General features: G+C 36.1%; 1 protein-coding gene across 13 annotated transcripts in view; it reads left to right on the forward strand.

Moving 5' to 3' along the window:
- Positions 1 to 15,036, forward strand: part of CASK (calcium/calmodulin dependent serine protein kinase) — a 350,134-nt gene that overhangs the window by 125,510 nt on the left and 209,588 nt on the right. For all 13 annotated transcript variants that reach the window (XM_077888807.1, XM_077888808.1, XM_077888813.1 and 10 more), the window contains exon 3: positions 1,717 to 1,822. In XM_077888807.1, coding sequence (XP_077744933.1) covers positions 1,717 to 1,822 — 106 coding nt within the window. The remainder of the gene's footprint in view (positions 1 to 1,716; positions 1,823 to 15,036) is intronic.

Below are 15,036 nucleotides of genomic sequence, written 5' to 3' on the forward strand. Positions count from 1 at the left end.
AGCTGGCAGGTATTAGACCCAGCACCAGTTTTCCGACTGTAGATCCTATGGGCCTTTCATCACTGCCACTTACAAACACAGTGTTCCCTTTAAAACAGCAGCAAAAGCAGAAAAACCAAACCTTCTTTGACTTTGCCATTCCTTTCCTACAGCCAGATTCTTCTAATTTGATCATGTCTGAACCTGGCATGACATCGTGGAAGGGCTGCCAACTTTGGAGCTGGACAGGCCAGGGCTCAGACCTACCCCTAATGATAACTGTGTGATCTTGAACACATTTCTAAGCCTCAGCTTCCTCACTTGTAAAGTACCTACATCATAGGATAGTTGGACAGCAAGGGTAATGACTCTATTAAGTGCTTAGCCCAGTGAGAAACATGATAAATTTTAATGTTATTACATAATTGTCTCCTGCATACCAACTTCAAACCGGACCTCTCACAGAACTTGATCTTGCCCAGAATGCTAATGGTCTTTTCTGGCTGACTTACAGCCTTTTCTCAGCCTTCTCCAACTACTCGTGCCTTAATTCCCTCTATTCCCTTGACTTTCTTAAAATTGTATTACTGAGTCTTCCTCTTCTGGTGGCTTCTCTTGTGTCTAAATTACTCATTCTTTTCCTCAGTCTACCCTTATGTAAGTCCACTGTGGTTTAGCCTACAGCAATAGCTCTTACTTGACAAGGCTAAGTTGAATTAATAAATCAGAAAGGAGATAACATTATCTCTTTTGCTTTGTGTGGTACATCCTCAGCCTTGGTTCTTCTTTACCTGTTTGCCGTCTACTTCCAAATATAAAAATGTCACATTGGATTTTATTCATCTGCAAACAGGTAAAACTCCAGCACTATTAACACAGGAAGTCTTTAGCTATCTTGCACCATGTGGACATGGCAAGTCTATGCCTAAAATGTGTTTTTGTATGATGATGATATGAACAGTGTTATTTTCCAAGTAGTATTCTGTAACTTACACAATAGTCTTACCTACGTTGTCTGAATTTGTTCTTCAAGTTAACATGATGAGTCGTGTCCTGAATTATCAAATACATTTTATAGATGATGTAAAATAAATTTCTGACTTTGATGCTGGGGGTAAGGGAGCAGTGCCTTTACTGTTTAAATCATTCTATTTTTTTCTTTTGCCCTTTATTCCATGTAACTTCCCTGGTGTGTAAATGCTAGATTTTAGGCTAAAGAATAGACAACATATTCTTATCCAGTTTAGGGAAAACTAAGAAAAAAATGTACAAATCAAAACAGAAAATTGAGTTATTTATTACCAGATCAAGAAAGTTATAAATTTGGATACTTGATTGTAAGAGTTTGGGGAAAAGTATTCATGTTATTTACATTTCTTATAATTAATAAGAGCTGGGGTGCGTGGTTGCCTCAGTCAGTAGAACATGCAGTTCTTGATCTCTGAATTGAGGGGCCCTGAGCTTAGGTCCCACATTGGATAGAGAACTTAATTACTTAAATAAAAATAAGAATTGACTGTAATATAGAGAGAGATTTAGACTGGCAAAAAATATGAAAAAGTTATATTGTCAAAGATTTTTAAAGGGTAAAAAGTTAAGCTTAGTTTAAATGGGGGATTTCATCTCTTTAGTTAGAGAAGTCTTCATGTTGCCATAGACCACATCCATTCATTCATCATTCACTCTGATTGTCTTTTGTTCTTATTTAACAAAGTATGTCCTGTGTTTGTTTTGCAGATCTAAAGCGGGAAGCCAGTATCTGTCATATGCTGAAACATCCCCACATTGTAGAGTTATTGGAAACATATAGCTCAGATGGAATGCTTTACATGGTTTTTGAATTGTGAGTGTACATTTTATTTTCTTAAGAGTTAAAGTTTTAAAGTAGTGCTGCTTTGGGATAATGCTAACACTTTTCTCTTAAAATTTAATAATAGTTGTACACTCATCTGTTTAAAAAAAGCAACAAGAATAAAAGGATTATCTCATCTTAAGCTTCACAATGGCTAAGGAAACACCAGTTGGGCATATTTAGTTACCTTCATTTCTATTATACTTCAGAGAAATGGCTATAGAGAGAGTTCAGATGAATAGCAGGCCCCAAAATATAAAATTCTGACCATAGGAGTCTTGTCAAAGAGAAGTAGGATGGGAGTAGAGGTCTCCATGTAGTAAGCCTCTCTGGCAACTAAAAACAAGTAGTAACAAACTTAACTTCCTATTTTGATATAATTACCATATTGGCTTGTTAAGGAATTTCTGTAAACAACAGAGTATTTTATTTTAATAAGCTACTTGACATGTTTCTCATAGAACTTTTGTCAGTAAGATGGAGAAATGTGAGCTAAGGATAGTATAACTGGGTAGTTTACCCAGTATAACTGGGTAGCTAAGTGGAGGATTGTGTCCAAAGAGATTGTATAAAAGCTTTATGGAATGGCATTCTCTTCAAAATTTTAATCCGTAACTTTGATTAGGGTCTTTTACAAAGGTGGTGATCAAGGCATTGGCCCGGATTGGAATCATTTTAAAAGACTCCACTGGGGATGAATTTGCTTCCAAGCTCACTCACATGGCTGTTGGCCACAGCCTGTTGAACTGAGAGCCATAGTTCCTGTGAGTCATTGGCCTAGGCTTCCCTAGGTTCCTTGTCACCAGGCCTTTCCATATGGAAGTCAGTCTCGTAACCTAATCTCAGAAATCACACACCATCACTTCTACCATATTCTGTTAGTTAGAAGTCCCCAGATCCAGCCCACACATAAGGGGGAGAGGATTACATAATGGTATGAACACCAGGAGATACTGGTGATCCTTGGGAACCATGGCAGAAGTGCCCCTCACACCCCTCTATGGAAGGCTAACTAATACATTGTATATCTAGGTCAAAATTTCAAAGCATTTTACAAGTTTGTAGCAAAGGAGCGGAAACAGAAAAAGATGAAAACTTAAGACCAGATAATCCAGACTCACTCATTCAGTTATATAAGTGCAAGATCACTATAAGCTTAGTTGAAACTGCTTATGTGAAAAAGATGTTTTGAAAGTTAGTTGTTGCAACAGCTTTTAAAAAGCCCTGAATGAGATCTTTGGCTACATAATTAGAAGTATATAGTACTTAGAACCAAGCCCACACTCTGTATTGTATACTCACTCCCTATTCTCCCTAGTGTGTTCATAGTAAGCAGGACACTGGCACGCTTCCCAAAAGGGATGACCAGAGGGGAAAAGAGCCTATAAAATTTTGCTCTTAGGGCAGCCCCGGTGGCGCAGTGGTTTAGCGCCACCTGCAGCCCAGGGTGTGATCCTGGGGACCCGGGATCGAGTACCGTGTCGGGCTTCCTGCATGGAGCCTGCTTCTCCCCTTCTGCCTGTGTCTCTGCCCCTCTCTCTCTCTGAATAAATAAATAAATAAATCTTTTAAAAAAAATTTTGCTCTTAGAGTCAGAGCCTTCAAAATTTTTGTTGGCATACCTGCAAAAAAAGAACTTTGAAAACCAAGTACCTCCTCACATGTTTTTGAGATGATCTATTAAAACTATTGTGAGGCTGTAATTTTTAGTGTTTTGTGTATTCTTTTAAATGTATTTTCTTCAGAACGGTAGATTGGCACCTTTACCTCATTCAATTTATGGAAAATGACTGCTATGTGACCTAAATGGCAAAGCCAGTCATCACTGTCAAGCCAGTCAGCCAAATCAGACTCACTTTCAGAGAAAAATCTGCCTTCATTTTTCAAATAAAATTAAAGTGTTAATAGACATCCCTATGACAGTCATCTTACTATTGATTTTTAATTCTAAAATAGATAAGGCTTTGCCATGCATATATGTCTGGATGAAATAAGATGGCTCTCCTCTTTCTTTCTGAAGCTCTGTTTTGCTCTCAAGGGTCTCTCCCTCAGGAGCTTCGCATTCCCTAGTTGTCTCTAAAGCTAGGCAGGCTTTTCAGGGTGGGTAAGCTGTTCTTCTTTTGAGGTGGACTTATATGAGTGGAGATGTAAAAGGAAACTCAGCAGGCCATAGACTTGTTTTCAGACAGATCAAATTATGGCAAATGAAGAAATGGACATGGTTGCCTTAAAAAGATCCTAATTCTTCTATGTTCTAGAGTGACTTTGGGTACTCTCAGGGATACCCATCTCCCAGTTTGAAGACCATGGAAGAGCTGTTGAAAAAACTGGAAAGCTTTAGTTACTCAAGAATCCATTGATTTTCTTTTTCTGCCAAGGGAGTCTTCAGAGCAAAGGCCATGGTAGAACATAATGGAAGTCTTCAGTTATTTAAAAGAGTGTCATATGTAAGAGGATTATATGTTTGTCCAGTTTAGGGTCAGGAGCTGTAACTGGAATCAACAAGCAGTGGGTAGATTCCACCTCTAAGCAAGGAAAGCCTCTTTAGTAATTAGATTAAGTCAGTGAATGAAGCAGGCTGTCTCACAGCATATGCAATTCCTCACTAGAAATGCTCAAGCTAAAGCTGGACCCATCCAAGGACGCTAACGATAAGGGTTTAATTTTGGACTAGAGAGGGCCTTTAATGTCCCTTCCAATTTTAAGATATTATAAGTCTTTTTTAAAAACTTTCTCTGATTTAATTTTATTCTTTATTCAAGAAGTTTGTATCTGTATAATTATTCACTGAGAAAATGTAAAAACCAGTTTTATATACTCTCAAGTAATGAGCATGGAAAGCAAAATTTTAAGATTCTCCTAAATGTCATCATGTTTGCTATTTGTTTAAAGGAATCTAAGCGACAGTATGGTAGAAAGAAAATGATCTTTGGTGTTATAAAGCTGGGTTAGTATTCCAGCTCTGTCCCTTTTACTAATTATGTGACTTCAACCACATCTTTTAGCTTCTCTGAGCCTCAGGGTTTTTTAACCTTTAAAATCTTCATAAGATTATCAGAGCTAGATGTGAATTCACTTTGTAAAATGGTATGAAGCACTCTGCAACTGGAAGGTATTGTTTCCAGGGAATTTAGCAGGTTAGTTTTACTATCTCCTGCTAAATTATATGAGATTTTATAGAGCTAACTTTTTGTATGATTCAGTAGTGATTGATATAATTCCTCAGTGGCAGTATATGTATGTTAAGACTTCATTAAAGTTGCATATCTACCAGTCACCTAATCTCAGTGTTAACCCAAATCATAAGAACGTGGCTTTAAAACTTAATTTTCATAACTTTTTGTTTTTGGAAAATTTCAAATAACAAGAGAATAGTATGAACCTCAATGCACCTGTCACTGAACTTCAACAGTTATCAGCATTTTGTCATCCTTGCTCTGTGTGTCCTTTACTGTTTTTTCTTTTTTCCTGGTGATTTCTAAAGTGATACCACTTCACCTATAGATATTCCTATTTGGCTTTATAAAGAAGGACTTGATATATAGATACACATAGATATCGATCCATTTATAATATTATCATACCTAGCAAAATGAACAATCATTCCTTAGTATTAGGTCATAATCAGTTGATGTTCAGTTTTCCCTGATTGAACATCAATTTTTGAAAGATCTATTTCTAACTTTAGAATTAATTTTATTAGCTCTGGAGATCTGGAAGTGGATTATGAATCCACAGTTAAAATAACTTAGTTTTCTCAAAAGGACCAGAAACAAAATAGGAATCTAAAATTGTTCTTTTGTATCATTTTTTATAAATTCACCTCAACAGTTGTCTTTGTTCAGTTTTTTGTGTTCTCTTTGATCTCCTGAGTTTAAAACAAATGAGTAAAGAAAAGACCAATTTACTCTTAAGATTTAAGATCCTGTGGTTCAAAGAGCAAAGCAGTAAGTTTGTGTGTGCTTCCACCTACTGGCTAGGTAAGAGATTGTACAGTTGCAGTATAGACAAAGCTACTCCAGAGTTCATTCCATGTTTTTGGCAGTAAGTATAATGATCCCTCATACTCCAGACCCTTTCCACAGATTTCTGACATGCCACCAATACAGAGTAGACAAAGGGAAAACAAGTGAAATAAGGTCAGTTGACTTTGCAATTTTTGGCTACTTGGAAACAGCACTGATGATTCTGATGTAGAAAAAGCTAGACCAAACAATATATTTAGATTATCAGTGAGTTTCTTAATATGGCATCCGTATCTGCCTTTGCCAAAGACTATGTATAACCAACTCTCCCTCCCCCCCCTTTTTTTTTACCTTTTTTCCCCCTTAAACCGAAGTTATGAAATTATATGGCCCGCTCTGGTTGCTTCTTCTGTTAGAAAACTCTTCCAACTAATTGATACCCATTTAATTACAAATGGTTTTGGAGATGCCTGGTTGGCTCAGTGGTTGAGTGTCTGCCTTAGACTCAGGTCATGATCCCCAGTCCGAGGACTGAGTCCCACATCGGGCTCCCTGCAAGGCTTTCACTTCTCCCTCTGCCTGTGTCTCTGCCTCTCTCTCTGTGTCTCTCATGAATAAATAAATAAAATCTTTTTAAAAAAATTAAAAACAATAGTTTTAAGTTTAAAGTATACTCAAATACAGAGACTCACAGAAGCAGAATTTTAGAGCCCAAAAATATTAAAGCAGTAGATTTTAAAATGTAACATTGAAAAATTCTGAGTAGAGCTTGTCAAACAAGCTTGTACCCAGGCACCACCCCTAGATACTCAGTTTCAACAACTGCTAGCCCCAAAATGGGAGGTCAAGAGATGATTGACCTTTAAAGTAGGGGCATTACTATTTAGAGACTATGTTGTCATTTTCCCCAACATTCACAGTAGTTTGTTAGAAATCTGCATGTGTTTGCACTATATCCATTGCTTTGGGATCACACTTAAATTTGGATTTATCTGCAGTAGTTTGCTAAAACATATTTAAAAATATAGGTTCAGTTTTGAAGATGGGCTGTTGTTGTGTCCCCCTCCATTCAAATTAAATGCTTATTTCTAAGTAACACATCCAGGCTTGTCTTCAGTAGTGTCTGATAGTTGAGTTAAACTGTAAATCCCAATTTGGCTGGCCAAGGAATTTTAATTACCTTATTGTAGAATGATTACATATACCATGGGGAGACTTTTACAGTAATTAATTATGGATTTAAAATATATCTGACATGAAAACAATAGTTTGTATCTTTTGAAATAATATTAGTGGTATTTTTGAAGCTCACAAAGTAAATAGACTGATAGCTCTTTTATTATTTTAATTTTATTTCTTTTTCTTTTTGGTCTGGTGTTTATGCTTGGAGAAGGGGATATTTGTAGAATTCATTTATGCTGATAGAGTAGAACTGATTTCTACTTACTAGCAAACTTGCCAAGGAAGGGAAAGTATATTTGTTTCGTATCAAGCAAGAAAAGTCTGAACTCTGGCATTTAAAATTATATGAAGATCTGTACATGCTTTTATATAGCTAATCTGATCTATTTTCATTTTTTGTTTTTATGTATTATGATAAAAATTGCTATTCATTCATCACATATTTATTGAATGCCTGCTTAAGTGCTGGGTAATAGGAAATGGTTGGAAAGTATCACTTGGTCCTAATAAACATCAGAAACTTGATACGTAAGGTAATGCAATAAGATATATGAGAGGATATAGCTGGGTGCCTGTGAAGACCTTTGATAAATACTAGTTGAAAGAAAAAACTTCTACATCATAAACTTTTTTTTAAAAAAAATTAAACATTCTCTTGACTGGCTTCACCACTATATTAAATGTTTAGTTTTATTTTAGTTTTAAGAACTATGTGTCGGGGGTCCCCAAGACCTACCCCAGGTTTGATGCTTGACTAAGAGGACCCCTAGGACTCAGCATCTAGTCGTATTCACAACTGTGAATTATTGAAGCTCAAAGATTCTATAAAGAAAAACCAGCAAAGAGAAAAGGTATATGAAATGAAGTCCAGGGACAGCCAGGCACAAGCTTCCAAGGCTCTTCTGCCAGCAACCAGTTGTGATAACACATGTGAAATGTTGCCAACTAGGGAAGCTTATTAGAGACTCAGCACCCAGTGTATTTATTGGGAGCTGATCGTGTAGGCACCCTCTGCCTGGCACATACCACCTTCCAGCCTCCCAAAGAGAAAGCAGGTGTTCGGGATAAATCATATTGTTTGCACAAACAGTTTAGACATAGTGCACCACGCTTTTCAGTTAGGACGGTAGGAACCCATCCAAGTTGCCAGATGCCAATCAAGAGCTAACTCAGTAGACAGGCCTTTCAAACCCTTCAAAAGCTTATTAGCCTGCTGTCTTCATTTTTTTCTGTACAAACTAAAAAAGAGATAAATAGAAGGGTTTTTAAGTTGATAAAACTCCTGGATCTGCAAACAAAATATAATTGCCTATAAAGAAAATTGTGGAGTTTGGATTTTTTTTTTTACTTTTAACTGTAACTACTGTATCATTTTGACATCTATTAACAGAAAAATGTAGGTGTCCCAATTTTTGTATAAAACAAACCCTAGATTAAGATGCTACAGTGTAGAATAAATTTTAACCTTTGAATGCTGTCTACTATCTTAGAAAGGAATTTGAAGTCACTCTGGTAAATTTTTTTGTATATAAAAGCTGATCTAAAACCACTAAAAATAATTTTGGAATAAGTTCATATATATACAGGATGGCCTGGGTGGCTCAGCAGTTGAGTGTCTGCCTTTGGCTCAGGGCATGATCCCGGGTCTGGGGATCGAGTCCCACATCAGGCTTCCTGCATGGATCCTGCTTCTCCCTCTGCCTATGTCTCTGCCTCTCTCTCTCTCTGTCTCTCATGAATAAATAAATAAAATCTTTTTTAAAAAAGTTCATATATATGTAAAATAAGAAAATTCAATTATTTTTCTGTTATTTAAAAGAAATTTGTTCATTTAAAAACAAAAATTATAAGTAGTTTCTAGTGTAAATAATCTTTACAGTACACATACTTCATACAAATTTAGAAATTGTAGATAATTATAATGACAAAAGTAATACCATTAGCAAAAGTTTTTGCTATGCATGTGTCATATGTAATGATTTCCTTATAGTTGGACATTTATACTGTTTTCCCTATTAGAAATAATGTTATGATTAATAATATTCTTATACATAATTACTTGTTCACATCCCAATTGCTTTATTTCCTCAAAATAAATTTTTAGAAATAGAATTACAAGGTGAAAGAGTGTACGAACACAGACATATACAAACAGCTACATCACACATAAATGTAGCCTTTTCTTATACAATCTGTTACATTTAGAAAAATGCACAGAACTATACAGCTTAAGGAATTATTGTCAAGTGAACAACCATCCACCTACAACTCAGATCAAGAAATAGAAACACTGCCTATTTTCCTCTTACCACAATCCCCTTCTTCTCTCAGAATTACCTTTAATCTAGACTTGACCTCCATGCTTTCATATCTATACCATCCATAAATATCCCTAAGTAATATAATTCAGTATTGTCTGTCGTTTAAAATCTTTATTTAAATGAGATCATATAGCATACATTCTTTTTTGGTCTGTGAGATTGATCCAGGTTGCTTTTGTGCTCCTTCATTTTATCACTGTATAGTATTGGACTGAACATTCACAATTTACTTACTCATTTTAATGTTACTGTGTATTTGAGTTGTTTTCAGATTTGGCTATTTTCAACTATGCTGTTGTAAACAATCTTGTACATATATCCTGGGCACAAGCCTAGGAGTGGAACTGATAGGTTATAGAGCATATACAACCTCAGTTTTCTAAGATAATTCAGAGCTTGTTTTGTAAAGCAGATGTACACACCGACCCTTTACCATTGATATTTGACTGTAAGGTGATCCAAGTCCTAGTTTTCCTGGTACTACCCCTGTTTAAAAAAACCTGTTGTTAGTCCTTATGAATAGCACCCTCCTTTTATTCTCATGATTAGTTATTGCCTACACTGCACACCCTTGCTGATACTTGGCATTGTCAGAATTTTTTATTTTTTGCTCGTTGGTGTGTAGTAAAACCTCATTGTGATTTCTCTTGATTGTTCTTCCCTAATTGCCACTCAGTGACATATCCCTTCATTCTTTTAATATGGTACCTTTAGATTAACAGAAGTTTGTAATTTTAATGCAGTCTAATTTATCAATTTTTTCTTTTATGGTTACTGTTTTGGGTCTTGTTTAAGAAATATTTACTACTCTGAGATTATGAAGATCTCTTCCTATGTTTTATCATCCATCTGAAATTAATTTGGAGTATGCTCTGAGGTAGCAGTCCAATTTCATTTCTTTCCATGTGGATACTTAGCAGCCTCAGCACAATTACTGAAAAGACTGCTCTGCAGACCACTTTTGCCACAAATAAAGCACCTGTATGTGTGTGATTGTTCCCACGTTTTATTCTGGTCCATTAGTATATTTGCCTGGCATTGCACCCAGAGCATGTTGGTTATCTTATTAACTATAGCTTTATAGTAAGTCCTGGTAACTAGGAAATCAAGGACTTTTACCTTGTTCTTCTTCAGCCAGTTCTTGAGGGGTGTACTTCTCCCCATTTTTTATATACATTTTAGAATCAGGCTGGCAGTTTACACACACACATCCCTGTTGGGATTTTGCCTTGAATTTTAGTATCAAATCTTTATAGCAGCTTGAAAATAATTGACATGGTTACAATATTGAGTCTTCCAATTCTTGAACATGATGTCTATCTCCCATTTATTTAGATCTTTGATTTCTTTCAATAATGTTTTATGCTTTACTCTGCAGAGGTTGTTTACATCTTTTGTTATATTTATTCTTAGGTATTTGTTTTTAAAGGTAGATCCATCTCTCTCATATCCTTTCTCTTTCCCTCCTTCCTTTTACTGACTTTATATTCCTTTCTATTCATTAAGCTGTATCAATCCCGATAATTTATCTGTAGAACCACTTGAATTTTCTGCATACCTGATCATATCATCTGTGTAGGAGGAGAATTTTGTTTATTCCTTTATCATTCTTATACATACTGCTTTATCTAGCCTTTACTGCAATGGGTTAAACATTCAGAGCAATGGTGATAGCAGTTATCTATCTTTATTTCTGATCTTAGAGTTTGTTAAGCATGATTGGATGGTGAATTTTATCAAGTGCTTTTTTTTCTGTATATGTTGAAATGACCACATGACTCCTTTGATCTGTTACTGCAGTGAATTTCATTGATCCTTTGGCTATCCATACTTGGCCATGATGTATAATCCTTATATTCCCTTTTATGTATTGCTAGGTTTGGTTTGTTTGTATATATGTTTTAGACATTTTACATCTATATTTATAGAAATATTGTAATATAATTTTCTCATATTGTCCATACCAGGTCTTCGTATCTAGATTGTGCTAGCCTCATAAAATGAGTTGGGGAGTGTTCTCTGGTTTTGCTTTTTCTCTTTATGATTGGCAGAACTCACCTATAGACCCATTCAGGCCATACTTTCTTGTGAGAAGGGTTTTCATTTCTGATTCAATTCCTTAAATATTTATAGGAATATTTGGTTTTTTATTTATTACTTTTGCTTTGGATGAATTGTATGTTGCTAGGGATGAATTCCTTTTTTTTGAAACTTTTTAAACAGTTTTGGCACAAGTTGGTTCATAACAACTCTGCAGGATCTTTTCCATTCTTTGGTAATTTGTGCCTTTTCTTTTTCCTTCTCAGCCTTGCTAAGTATTCGCCAGTTTTATCAGTCTTTTAAATGACTTTTAGCTTTGTAAATCCTTTTCATTGCATATTTATTCTATTTCAATAATTTCTGGTTGTTGTTATTTTCATCTTTCTACTTTGGGTTTACTTTTCTAGGGTTTTTTTTTCCCTCCCTTTTAATTTTCAATGTTTTTGTACCCTTGGGTTTTAGATGTGTCTCTTATTTAAAGGCATATAATTTTTTTAATTCTAGACTCTCAATTTTTGACTTTTAACTGGAGCATTTGGTACATTTATACTTAATGATATTTGAGGATAGTTGATTTATGCCTATGGTATTCTTTTTTTTAATAAAATAATTTTTATTGGTGTCCAATTTACCAACATACAGAATAACACCCAGTGCTCATCCCGTCAAGTGTCCCCCTCAGTATTCTTACGTGCTTTCTGTTGTACTGCCTATTATGTATTTCTTTCCCTTGCCTTCCCTGACTTATTTGGGTCAATTGAATATGTTTGATCATTCTATTTTTTCTCTACTAACTTGGAAATTTAAGTATTCTTTTCTGTTATCTTAGTGTGTACCTCAGGAATTATAGCACAACTCCCTAATGCATCATGCTCTAATCTTGATACCATAATTGTCTTCCTGAGTAGTACAAGCACTGTAGAACACATAAATTTGATGTAATGCCCCTCCTTTGACTTACAGGCTGTTGTTTTCACATATTTATATTTGTTTGCATAGATACATAAGCTATATGCATTGACATCACTCCAACTTCTTTTATTATTAGTTTAGATTTACCCCCACACTTGTCCTTTCGTTGTTCATTATTCTTTCAGCATCTCTAAGGTTTTATCTGGATTAATTTTTCCTATGTCAGTCTGCCGGATGCAAACTCTCCATTTTTATTAGTTTCAGAATTTCCTTCTATCTCCTTCAGTCTTGAAGGATATTCACTGAGTAGAGCATTCTAGGTCAGCTTTTTGGTTCCATTAGATATTATTCTACTATCTTCTGGCTTCCATTGATGTTGAGAATTCAGGTAGCAGTCTATCACTAATCTAAGGGTGATCTCTATTTCACAAGTTATTAAAAATGTTTTCTTCATCTTTTGTTTTCTCTGTGGGTTGTGTGCGTGCATGTGAGTGGGTGTATTAGTCTTCCCTTTGATTCATTAAGTCTCTTGAATCAGTGTACTCATATTGTTTGTGGTAATGGAAAATTTTCAGCCATTGTCTCTTTAAATGTTGCCTCTGCCCCTTTCTTCCTCTCATCACCTTTGTGACCACTTAAGCATACCTTATGGTATGCTCTATGTCTTCTATATTTTGCATGTTTTTCTCTTGAAAAATCTATATTACTTTTCATTATTTTCATTTTCTTACAAAAAAATTCAAGCTCAGCTTGTATGTTCTGGGATCTAATAAGATTCATTATTTGATAATCTATGCTGGATAATCTCAATATACGAAGTCCCTTTGGGTTTGTCTTTATTGTTTATCATTTCTGCTGGTTCTTGTGCAAGATCTCTTACCCTTCGTGTGCCAGATTCATTTTGACTGTGTGCTGGAAATTATTTCAAATATTACTGGCCTAAATAACTCTTTCTTCCCCCCAGAGAGGACTTTCATTTGCTTCTACCAGGCACCTTCAGGCACTGGCAGTTTGGAACTATGTTAAAGTTTAAAGCTCAGATGTTTAAGAGCACTCAGAGATCAAGGCAAATTCCAAGTATGTGAGGGGGCTAATTAGTTCTGGTTCACCCCTAGCTCGTTAGGGTCTTAGCTCAAGGTTGAAGAGTACCTTGAGTACTTCTGTGCTTTATGAGATTCCTCTGAATTCTGACGCTTTTTCACTTGGAGATCTTCTGTGTAAGCACATGTCCCCAGGGCAGGAAGGACTCTGATTCTTTTTTTTTTTTTTTTTTTTGTATATTTTTTATTGGAGTTCAATTTGCCAACATACAGTATAACACCGAGTGCTCATCCCATCAAGTGCCCCCCTCAGTGCCTGTCACCCAGTAACCCCATCCCTCTGCCCACCTCCCCTTCCACTACCCCTTGTTCATTTCCCAGAGTTAGGAGTCTCTCGTGTTCTGTCACCCTCTCTGATTTTTCTGGCTCATTTTCTCTCCTTTCCCCTATAATCCCTTTCACTATTTTTTATATTCCCTGTATGAGTGAAACCATATGTTTGTCCTTCTCCGATTGATTTACTTTACTCAGCATAATACCCTCCAGTTCCATCCATGTCGAAGCAAATGGTGGGTATTTGTCGTGTCTAATGGCTGAGTAATATTCCATTGTATATATAGACCGCATCTTCTTTATCCATTCATCTTTTGATGGACTCTGAGGCTCCTTCCACAGTTTGGCTACTGTGGACATTGCTGCTATAAACATTGGGGTGCAGGTGTCTTGGCTTTTCACTGCATCTGTATCTTTGGGGTAAATCCCCAGTAGTGCAATTGCTGGGTCATAGGGTAGCTCTATTTTTAAACTCTTGGAGGAACCTCCACACAGTTTTCTAGAGTGGCTGTGCCAGTTCATATTCCCACCAACAGTGCAAGAGAGTTCCCCTTTCTCCACATTCTCTCCAACATTTGTAGTTTCCTATCTTGTTAATGTTCACCATTCTCACTGGTGTGAGGTGCTATCTCATTGTGGTTTTGATTTGTATTTCCCTGATGGCAAGTAATGCAGAGCATTCTCTCACGTGCTTGTTGGCCATATTTATGTCTTCCTCTGTGAAATTTCTGTTCATGTCTTTTGCTCATTTCATGATTGGATTGTGTGTTTCTTTGCTGTTGAGTTTAATAAGGTCTTTAAAGAGCTTTGATACTAGTCCTTTATCTGATACGTCATTTGCAAATATCTTCTCCCATCCTGTAGGTTGTCTTTTAGTTTTGTTCACTGTTTCTTTTGTGTGCAGAAGCTTTTTATCTTGATGAAGTCCCAATAGTTCATTTTGGCTTTTGTTTCACTTGCCTTCATGGATGTATCTTGCAAGAAGTTGCTGTGGCCAAGTTCGAAAAGGGTGTTGCCTGTGTTCTCTGGGATTTTGATGGATTCTTGTCTCATATTTAGATCTTTCATCCATTTTGAGTTTATCTTTATGTATGGTGTAAGAGAATGGTCTAGTTTCATTCTTCTGCACGTGGCTGTCCAGTTTTCCCAGCACCATTTATTGAAGAGACTGTCCTTTTTCCATTGGATAGTCTTTCCTGCTTTGTCAAATATTAGTTGACCATAGAGTTGAGGGCCCATTTCTGGGTTCTCTATTCTGTTCCATTGATCATATGTCTGTTTTTATGCCAGTACCACACTGTCTTGATGATCACAGCTTTGTAATACAACTTGAAATCCGGCATTGTGATGCCCCCAGCTCTGGTTTTCTTTTTCAATATTTCCCTGGCTATTTGGGGTCTTTTCTGATTCCA

The sequence above is a fragment of the Canis aureus genome, chromosome X, assembly GCF_053574225.1.
Source record: "Canis aureus isolate CA01 chromosome X, VMU_Caureus_v.1.0, whole genome shotgun sequence".
In the NCBI taxonomy this organism is placed as follows: domain Eukaryota; kingdom Metazoa; phylum Chordata; class Mammalia; order Carnivora; family Canidae; genus Canis; species Canis aureus.